The 11,433-nt window shown below is 40.3% G+C and overlaps 1 protein-coding gene across 1 annotated transcript; it reads left to right on the top strand.

Annotated features, from left to right (window-relative positions):
- The first annotated feature begins 6,227 nt into the window (after window positions 1-6,227).
- Window positions 6,228-10,272, top strand: LOC148836004 (protocadherin-8-like). Its single transcript, XM_088912863.1, has 3 exons — window positions 6,228-8,676; window positions 8,799-9,006; window positions 9,385-10,272. Exons 1-3 carry the CDS (start codon window positions 6,238-6,240, stop codon window positions 9,735-9,737), a joined length of 3,000 nt encoding a protein of 999 aa, XP_088768989.1. The 5' UTR covers window positions 6,228-6,237; the 3' UTR covers window positions 9,738-10,272.
- Window positions 10,273-11,433: the final 1,161 nt, after the last annotated feature.

Below are 11,433 nucleotides of genomic sequence, written 5' to 3'. Positions count from 1 at the left end.
TATAGCTAAAAAATATATATATGTGAGAGGCACAAGTCAGATACAAGGTGATCGTGCAAGACTTTCGGTTTTGTTCTGACATTTTAAACAGAATTGCATTTGGAAGAGCTCTCATGAGAACCTCAACACACACGTTTTGTTTTCAAAACATTTATTTTGCCCCATAAAGCTGGAGAGTTAATAAATGCCTGAGGATCTCTCCGACTTCTGTTCTCAATTACAAGCCCTCATCAAATGTTTCTCGGACGAAGTTTCAAGATGTGTAATCTTCTTAAGTAATACTGTTCAATCACTGAACATAAGACAAGCCGATGTCACAAACGAGAAGAGGCCTTTCAGCCCATCTTGTAGTCCTGTGTTGTAGGCCATAGTTAATCGATCAAGGTTCTCAATCAGCTGCTTCTTGAAAGAAGCCAGGATATCGGCTTCAACGCCATGGCTGGGCACCTTCATACTCCCGTAAACCTTTGGGGAATGGAGTGCCTGCTGTTCTCAGTTTTAAATGCACGTCCAGGTAGTTTCAGGTAGTTTCTACTTGTGTCTTCTAGATCGTGTTTGAATGTTCTGAAGAACTCAGCCTGGTACACTTTGCCATTCCCTTTGAAGATTTTGTATACTTCTATTAGGTTCCCTAATCATCTTCGCTGTTCCAAGACTAAAAAAGGTTCAGTTCCTTCAGGCTGTCAGTGTAGCACAATTTTATTCACAATGAAAAACACACCTTGTTCATATTTGTAGAATAGACTTCAGCAAACAATCTTTAGATTAGCCGAATAAAAACCATTGGTTTGTAACTTTTCTTTTTAAAACCATTCCTTCTGAAGGTTATATCAGCACAAAAGTATACAATATTTATGTTAAAAAGTATTCAAGTTTAAGAACCACAAAAGAAAGGATTGAGACTGAAGAGAAATCTTAATTATTATTCAATCATTTTAAACATAAGGGTGGTGAATATCATAATAGATTAAGGCTAAATAAATCCTCGCATATTTATATATTTTAAATACTTGTTGAAATATTCGCTTCAAATCACGCGTTATTCCCCTCGGTGGCTGACAGTGAGACAATCAACGACACTTCAGCAACTTAAGACATGAAATATATTCGCGTTCGTTGTTCGTTGGCTTTTAACACCTTTGCTCAACAGCCACACTTTTGATTATCTCAGCAGGGTGCTGGAAGATTTACTTTGGAAAGCAGGCGCCTTGAACAATCAAAGCAAAGGAAGACACGCGAGCCCGTGACACGGATGTGTGCACACAAGACACTACCTGAATCCCCACGGAGACGCTTTTGTCGACGTTGTCCTCTTTGTAAACCTCTTACATCGCAACAAACCTCTGACCCAGTTCGAAGACTGGGTGCCTCTATCTTCCGTGTATAAAGCTTTTGGATGTATGTCGCTTGATATATCGGTATTATCACAGTAATACATTAAAAGGAAAGCATAATTAAAGTTTTATGTATGGGAACATTTCAGGTTTAATTTTAATGCAAAATAACGTATATAAATAACATGAGTAACTGTAATACCATGATTCAGCAGAACGTAGCTGGTGACAGAGCACTTCATAAAGCAAAAAAAGGCATATCAGCCTTAAATCGAATCAGCCTTAAATTTACTGATTCGCATGTAAATATGAAATGTCTTACATTTCTCTTGGGTTGCTGTGGGTTTAAAACTGTGCAAACCTTGTAAAATCCTACTCTTGAAGTGTGATTTCCAATGGCACGGCTATGAATAATCTAATCGTGGTTTGTTTTTTGTATCAATCTGTATTAGTACTTGAAAAATGTAATGCATTTCTTCCACACGTCTGTCTCTGCTGTAAGCGTTTTCGTCTCTGCTCGGATGAGTGCCAAATAGCGCTTTGAAACTTCAGCAGGACTAGCTGACCAACAGGGGGAGATAGAGAGGGCAGCGACAATAACATTTGGACGTATTTATTTGAAATCAGTATATACCTGTAGACCAGACGCCACATACATCGATTAAAATGAATAACTGTGACAGACCTTGCATATGATTTAAAAATAATTAAAAGCATTATTAATCTTGGCTTTTTCAACGTAATTGACCTAAACTGCTTTTCTCAGGAGAGATTCGTGAATGTCCCACTGATGGGTGCATTTCTTAAATTAGGCAGCTCACTGAAAGGAAATAATTCCATTTAAAGTGTATAGTCCAGCCTTTCTTTAAAAAAAATGACAGTTTGTTTGCTTGATTGTTGTTTTTTTCGTGATTATACTGTAAAATGACTATAAGGTTTTAAATGTAACCAAATGTGAATGAATCATACCGGTGAGGTGATACGTTTTTCCTCTCAAAGTTATTTCATTATTTTAGGCCATGAAATGCAACAGTGGTGCTCTCCAGAAGTTATTCTATTCTTATTTTAACTTTTGAAACGCAATGTTTGATCTGGTGACCCTGTTAAAGTTTCGACAAAAAGAGCCGCATCAATGAAGTCGTCGAGGCGAGAACTGGACAAAATGCAATGATATTCAAAAGGCCTGCCAGGGAGTGAAAGAATCAGGAGGCACAAAGACTTTTAAATCATCATTGGAAAATCATTAGAAATCTGGCGAGGTGGGCAGCACAGATTGCGGCGAAATAACACAAAACCCCAGTTTCTCTGGATAATGCTGGAAATGATGTGGAAGAAAGGCGGGCGTGGTTTGGAACAGATTTCTTGGGTTACACCAAGCTCGTAAAGTTTTTCGCCCTTTAACATTGTTTAAAAGTTTTATTCATGAGTTGTTAACCATTTGTTTTGTAATTGGGTTTATCTCAGTGACCTCGCCCTGTTTAATTTTCTGAGTGCCAGATGGCTGTACCAAAAGTCTGCTAAATCCTGCTAAGCAAGGCTTATTTCTCAAAGCCGCACGGAAAAAGGCGATGTTTGCTTTACTGAAAACATTGAACAATTGCCAAGTTTTTATTTATTGGTCACATATGGAAGCTAACCTGTCTAATACTTTTATTCAGTCTGCCCCAGACTGAATAAAAGTTCAGAATATTCCCTATTCCAAATCCTTTCTGCATTTACTATTTTTTATCATTATTCCAAAGGGTTGAAATGCACTCCATGGTTTTAAGGTAAACAGAACCTCTAGGTTAAATGAACACATCAAAGCAATTGCTCTCTTAAAATATCGCCGTAGTTCGTTTATTTTACCTTACATCCATGAGTGAGTACGCGGTAGCTGACAAAGGGAAAATATACAGCCTGAATGTATTTGTGTATTGGGGATGGAGCAACCACTTCAGTAAAAGAGAAGCTTTCAAACTTTAGTAACACTGGTGGTGTTGCGCCGTTTTTTACATTGGTTATACTGTACAATGTAGTGGGTACTATAATAAATCTTGTGAGTTCTTGGGTTTTAACTCATGGTTTGTAGTGTGCTCCTAAAATAGTGATAAACAGATGTAGGTTACACATCGAAAATCAACTGTTGCTTATAATCCTATCACTCTCTTTACGACAGTAATCACTTAATATATTAATGGAATGAGCCTTAGCAGTACAGCGACTCACTTTACCAACGTGAATCCTCAATTGTTATTGATAATTAAAACGTATCCATTTAAAAATTACCTTAAAGAGGTGCCTAGTAGCGGCTCCATTAGCAGTTGGTACACAAAATTAAAAAAAACCGTCTTTATAAAGGCGCCAAATTTTAGTTTCAAGAGTAGGCTACTGTTTTCTGCATGCTACCAAGATCAGAGTACTCGAGCAATTTACAAGGTGAGATATCAGAATGCTTCACTCAAGCGTGCCAAGTGCTCTGCGGAAAAGTGTTGCTAATTAGCTTTTAGACTGTGTTAAGGAGTAATTAGTGAAGTGGTGTGATGGCACGCGAGTTAAGTAAGCGAAGGTTGCTGGGGTTGTCCAACATTCTCAAGCCCGGATACTGGATTATGGAGATTTGATTTAAACGCCGCACTAGTTAAAGGATCGATGGTTTAAACCCCCTTTGCCCATCGCCTATCTCGGTAACAAAAGACTAAATCACCTCGTTATCATACCAAAAGGGTTAAGCTTACTCAAAAGAACGGCTCATACGAGCAACTTAGCTGACAACCGCCTGGCAATCATGAGAACAAATGTGGTCACAATGGCAGGCTTTCTCTTTTTAAAGAAAAATGCAAATACCCTGCACGAATAAAAGATGGATTTTCATGGCTAGGCCTAATTCTACCTTTGTCAAACTCGCGTGCAGACGGCGAGATTGACACACGAATCACGTGATAGAATGGCTGCATGCAAAAGTTTTAAGGCACTTCACAATAGAAGGCTCAGTAGGAGAAAGTCTGTCTAGCATTCTAAAGAGATTTCAACATTGTGTAATTTGTTTCTGATTGGAATAACTCCCTAAGAATCTTGAGCTCAGGGTGCACCACAAATGTCAATTATTATCACACCATCAGGTACATTATGTATGGAAGTGGGCACTACATCGCAAAGGGTTTGCCAGAATCTAAATATACCGTATGTTGGCATTGAAATGGATCGGTCTGCGCAATATTTGACTTCAGATTCTGTTTTGCAAAGTTTTAACGCGAGTGCAATCGGCCTACAATTTGAATTTTGTTTTCAATTATTCTTGAAGGAGTTGCACGCAACAGTGTTGATTCAAGGCCCCATTGAAAGCGACCAATATTACTTTCCGTATTACGTGCCATTTGCCTCAGCTCTAAGATTTGTGAAATGATACCCGAACGAACTATTTGTCAATTAGTCAGAAATACTGCTAGGCTGTACTAACGGGTTGTTGGAAAGCCATGCACGTCGTTCTTAAACTCTCAGTGTCTCTGTTACAGGTATTTTAACACCTCTGATGTTTCTTCAGGATTTGCAGGGCAGATGGTTCCATTCCCTTTGGTCTGCGGAAAACCTGAGCCCCATACTGTTGTTTTGTCCTTCTGTTGGGAGGCAAGTGCTGCTTCCCAGAGAGGGTCTCAGGGAAACAAAAAGCGAAAATCCGCTAAATAGCCGTGACGGAACTATCGGGAGGGATTGGTCTCTAAATGTATTTTAATACGAGCTTGCGGTCCTGTACAATTCAGAACCCATCATCGTTTAGCCAAAGAGTTATGGCAGTGATTGGGGGGTGAATGAGGAAGCACAATAGATACATGTGGCGTTCGGTCATTATATTCAACTTAGCCGCAGCCCTCTGTTGAAACTGTTGAAGTTCCTTTCCCTTTAGACTGCCACACTAGAATAATACAGACATTGATGCCTCCAGTGGGATACCCTACCATGCTATTATATCTCTACTGCTAACGAGGGTTTCATAAGCCTTTGATATAATCTGACTATAGAAATCCGCCTAAATCTCCTAGCGCTTTAACTAAATCCCATTTGAAACGGGTTTTCTTCACCTGCTAGCGGGCAAGGTTAAGAGAAAAGCTGCGTAAGTAGTGACATGCATGTTAAAACTACCCAACAATACAGGAATTCCAACAGCACATAACAGCTCAGATCACACGAGATCGCGTGAATAAAACACATTAAGGCGCACCCATTTAAATAAAATCAATTTTTAAATTGATCTATTTTTATTAAGTAAAATTGCATTGGATGCCTTTATCGGATTACAAGGCACCAGGGAGGATTGGGAAAATTCGCTTAGTTTCCTTTGTAAAACAATAAGGAAAATAGCGTGTGCTCTGCAACTCAGGTTTGTGGAAACAGAAAAGACAAACACCAGATTTATTCTATGTATAAGAAATAAGGCTTCAGATTTTCTAAAGAATACACATAATTCCCAGGTCTATATCTATAGCTATGTAATCACTCTTGACAGTATATGTTAGATAAAATACGGAGAGTAATTTAAAATATGCTAAAACAAGTAGGCTACAGTAGCGTTTTACATTTCAGTGCCAAGTTCTTTACACGTTCAAGGAATTTCCAAATAGGCTTAGAGGTCTTTAAAAGAGCCATTTTTAATTTCAAAGCGACGATTGGTCACACTTCATCTCATTTGCATGTGGATCTCTATAAACCTCCCAGCCACTGCAGCTTTTGGAGTTGTCTGAAAAGGCTTCTGGAAACGAGCACAGCAGTGTGCGCACATTCATCGGCGACTTTCATCGCAGTTTAGGAAACCCGGTGTGTTCAGAAGATACAAATTCGACTCGACAAGAGCTTTGTTTTAAATGAACAGTTAAGCTAAGTGAAGTGATTGCAGGTTAGTTAACCACCCAACATGGGCACGAAAAATATGCAAGGTGCTTTAACTGTCTTGCATAGATGGATGTTCGGAGTCTACTTATTGCACTCCCTGTCCGTCTTACCCGCAATTTCAGAAGGAAAGACTGTCAAATACCAAACCTACGAGGAAGACATCCCTGACACTGTGATCGGAAACCTAGCCAAGGACTTGCTGATAAATCCCTCTCAAGGAAGCAAGACAAATTTCAGAATGATGAAACAGTTCAATTCTTCTTTTATAAAACTGCGAGAAAGCGACGGGCAGCTCACCATTGGAGAGCGGATTGACAGAGAAAGAATCTGCAAGCATTCTCTACAGTGTCTTATCGCTTTCGACGTTGTCAGCTTTTCGAAAGAGCAGTTCAAACTGATCCACGTTGAGGTGGAAATAAAAGACATTAACGATAACTCTCCCGAATTTCCCAACCAAGAATCTACCTTGGAGATTTCGGAAAGCGCAGCAGTGGGTACCCGATTTCCCTTAGATGTTGCGGTTGACGAAGATGTGGGTTTAAACTACATTCAGAGCTACCAAATTTCAGTCAATAGTCATTTTACCATTGAAGTCCTGAACAGAGCGGATGGGGTTAAATATGCGGAGCTTGTGCTAATGAAAGAACTCGATAGGGAAGCCCAGTCATCACATATTTTAGAGCTTGTTGCCACAGACGGAGGGAACCCACCCAGATCCGGTGTCACTAGAATAAATATTAAGGTAAAAGACTTCAACGACAACAGCCCAGTTTTTGACCAGAATAATTTCTCTGTTGAACTGCAAGAAGATGCGCCAGTGGGATTTCTCTTGTTGGACTTAAACGCAGTGGATCCCGATGAGGGTTTAAATGGTGAAGTTATTTACGGATTCGGTAATCAGGTGTCTGTTGAGATCAGACAACTTTTCAAAGTGGATCGCAAATCAGGACGTTTAACGCTCGAAAGCCCGATCGACTTTGAGACCAAGAAAACGTATGAATTAGATGTGCAGGCTTCTGACATGGGTCCCAACCCTACCCCTTCAATCTGCAAAATTATTATTCATGTCCAAGACGTGAACGACAACGCTCCCGAAATCAGTATTACTCCCATGACTTCAATTACTGCGGGCATCGCCTACATCACTGAAGCTGCAGCGAAGGACAGTTTTGTGGCTCTGATCAGCACCTCGGACAGAGATTCAGGCGCAAATGGGCAGGTTCACTGCACTCTCTATGGACACGATCACTTTAAGCTTCAGCAAGCATATGAAGACAGTTATATGATTGTAACCACAACATCTCTAGACAGAGAAAAGATATCTGAATATAATTTAACGGTGGTCGCCGAGGACCTGGGGTCACCCCCCTTCAGAACAATAACTCAGTACACCATCAGGCTCAGTGATGAGAACGACAACGCCCCTCTTTTCAGCAAACCAATTTATGAAGTTTCGGTTGTGGAAAATAATGCGCCAGGCGCATACATCACCACGGTGGTTGCAAGAGATCTTGATTTGGGACACAATGGGAAAGTCATTTACAGGATTTCCGACACTTATGTGATGGGCTCTCCCGTGTCTACTTTTGTGTCTGTTGACCCGGCTACCGGTTCAATGTATGCCTTGAGAAGCTTCAATTACGAAGTCATGAAGGAGCTCGAAATTAGAATTCAGGCAAGCGATGGGGGCTCTCCTCAGCTTCACAGCAGCGCAATCATCAACATACAAATAGTTGATCAGAACGACAACGCACCTTCCATCACGCAGCCGGTTCTGACTAATGGATCTGCAGAAATCTTTGTACCCAGAGACGCGCCGTCTGGATTCCTAATCACCCACATTAAAGCCCGGGATCCGGACGAAGGCATAAATTCTGAGCTCTCCTATAGACTTGTAAAGGAAGATGAGAACATGGCATTTTCGATCAACAAAGTTACAGGGGAAGTTTACTTAAATCGCGAATTGCACTATGATGTGAGGGAAAGCGTTAAAGTCAGCGTTATTGTGAGCGACAACGGGAGACCTTCTCTGTCATCTACTGCAACGATTCTTTTCACTATTATTGAAGGGGCTCCACCTAGTGACCACGTCGTAGTCAAACAGAGCGGCGAGGATCAGACCCCCTTTCTGTGGGATACGTCAGTCGTGATTATTGTCGTTTTAGCGGGCAGCTGCTCCCTGCTTTTGCTAGCTATCATCTTAATCGCGACGACCTGCAATCGACGCAAAAAAGAAAAGAAAACGAGCAACTTCCAGGATCAAGTGGATATTCCCCACCTGGAAAAAGGAAGAAACAACAGCGACTCATTAATATCCAGCCACGCCGGAAACGTATTCGAGGGTAGAACGTACTCCAGCAAATCGTCTTTTTCAAATTCTCAGACTACAGGCAGCGACATGTGCTCAGGCTCTGAAGATGGCAATGAGAGCGCACTGTATGAACCAGACAGCAGAGTTCGGGGTTCTAAATTAGAGGTAAGATGGCCAAAAATAGCAGCTTTATCCTTCACGTTGCGGTATACTTGACTGTGTACTTCTATTGCACTTTCCTCGTAATCTAATTGTTTTTCTTCTTTCATTTGTTCAATAACCTACAGGGTTATTCCACGCTTCCCGGCTACGGTAAAGAAGCTGTCCGGCCGATTGCTATCTGGAAGGGTAATTCCTTCACCACTATTTCGGCGCGGGATCCACAGTTCAGCGGGAAAGACAGCGGGAAAGGGGACAGCGACTTCAACGACAGCGACTCCGATATCAGCGGAGACGCTATCAAGAAAGACTGCGCTCCAGTCAGCATGCAAAATGGTAAGGACTGGTGTAGTACCCAATTCAATATCCCCTGGGAATCTCAGGCAAAACTCAGCGAGGCTGGTGCGTGTGTACTTTTGAACAACTGAAACCTGTAAAAGAGCATTGTCAGACCTCATAGCGCCTATATCCAGATGCATTGTCACACACAGAATTTCACATTTTAAAGCAAATTATCCTTTTATCTATTTGCAGATATTCTTTCATTATCTCAGTGCTTGTCCTGTATAATAGCGGTTTGTCCTCTAGTTGGAATGGAGCATGAGCAGAGGATACGAAAGCGAATTGACTCAACGCCGAAAATAAGATGAAACTCTTCTAACACCTTTCCAGCTGCGTGATTAATTTGATTTTTAATTATTTATTTTCTCACAGGTCTGTGGGCATGTACGAGCGAGTGTAAGATCCTGGGACACTCCGATCGCTGCTGGAGTCCGTCAGCCATGAGGGGAAGCGCCAGCAACCAGGCGGCGCACGCGGCTCAGCAGCTGTCTTCATTCTCAAAGACAGCTACGCTCCCGCGCGAATCCCTCCGCAGGGAGAACTACTACCCGGCGCAGATCCCCAAAACCGTGGGCCTGCAGAGCGTGTACGAGAAGGTTCTACACCGGGAATATGACTATGTCCTCGTTTCCCCTCCTCGACCTGTCAGAATCCAAGAACTAAATGAAATCACGCTTCCCGTGTACACGCCCACCACAACAAGGTGCCAGTCTAAAAATGTTTAAAACTTAACATTGAAGCAATACGGCAATTTATTTATTACTTTTTTTTAAATTGAAAATTGATCAAAGAATCTCTCGGGGCCATGGGGCTAAGCACGGTATTTAATTCTTGGCTTTGTAAAAAGAAACAAATATATCGCCTATATATGTATTTACATTTTTTAATGTCAGCGTAAGTCTTTTATGATTGTATCTGGTCACTTGTATGACTTTGTTAAAAGATACTGTGTATATTATGCAAGGTTTTGTACATACAGAGTATATTTTTATAAGCATTAATTAAAAAATACAAAGTTGTATCACTATTGGCTATTGATGAAGACTTGTTTTGAAAGGAAACTGCAATCCTAACTGTTGGATGGGCCTAAAATCTCGCTGGGCCGAGTAATTATACTGCCTTAGCCTTTAAGGCTTGAAAATGACTGTATCAAGTTGATAACGGTGTATGATATTATTCGAATGTAAAATGTCACTGTGTTTGTTTTATATTTTTGTCACGGCACTATAAATAAAATTATTTAAATGTTTTATTGTAAAACGTCAGTGTAATTTATTGCATGTCTTTTTTCCTCTTTTGTAGTTCATTGAGCTTTAAATATTCAAAATGTTTAATTTCATGTGACAGCCTGCATTCAATGAATACAGTCATAAGCACAAACGCTACCTGTTGTCTTTGGTTTACGAATTAAATGGTTCTGTAGAAATAAAGATCAAAAGTGAGTCAATATTGAAATTTTAGAGTGTACAACTCCATGAATTTCTCATGAGGTGTATATTTTGTATAAACATACAACTTAAGTGGATGTATAAGAACAAATCACTGAGTGGAAATTAAACCAACATTATTTTATGATCAATAAGACTGTGTTTATTTAAAAACTACAAATCACTTGTTTACTGCACACGTAAAGAGGTTATAGGTCTATCTTCTGTCTCAAAGTGTGAAGCACATTGACAGACACACGGGCCTCTGAGACGGCAAGTGTTCATACTGTATGTAATACGGCGGGGGCTACGCTATATTTCATTGTTTAGAATATACTTTTGCCAGTTTCTTTAGTGAAAAGGCGAATGACAAAACCTTAAAGGAAAGAAGATCGCAAATTAAAAACCTCCTATACAAAGTTTTTTTAGACTCCATGGATTGGAATCGGATATTGTTCTCTAACTGAAGATGGATCGAAGGGTGGCGCTGTTGTCCCATAGTACTGTTCTGCGAAAAGCATCGTAGACTTGGAGCAGTTGCCGCATATGTCAGATCTGATATGTAAGTAGTAGAGAAGATCAAATGTAGAGTGGGGTTGCGTTATTCAACGATATTTTTAAACTTAGTGTTTGTTTTATGGTACATAATTAGCCACAGTGATCTATAGACACAAGTAAAGAGGGTGAAGATTATCCAGAATAAACGCACTCAGACTGTGTGCATTTAATTGTGTTAATGATACTAATAGTAATTGTAGCATTAGTAGTAGAATGCATTATCTACTCACTAAATCATGAGCTCTGTCTTACTGATATTCCTTTTGAAGACTGCATCAGACCTGTCATGCTGATTAAACCAAAAGCTACACAAACAACTATTAACAGGATTAAAAGATTAAAATTCCTGTCACAACATGTTTCCAAAGCTCTTTCCTCTTTTTTCTTTCTGACTCAATTCTCCTGTTTTCAGGTGGACCAAGCTTTGCAATTTAAT

Source organism: Atractosteus spatula, chromosome 4, assembly GCF_055471065.1.
Source record: "Atractosteus spatula isolate fAtrSpa1 chromosome 4, fAtrSpa1.hap1, whole genome shotgun sequence".
Lineage (NCBI taxonomy): Eukaryota > Metazoa > Chordata > Actinopteri > Semionotiformes > Lepisosteidae > Atractosteus > Atractosteus spatula.
The sequence above is the reverse complement of the archived record's forward strand: the minus strand, read 5'-3'. Positions and strand labels throughout refer to the sequence as shown.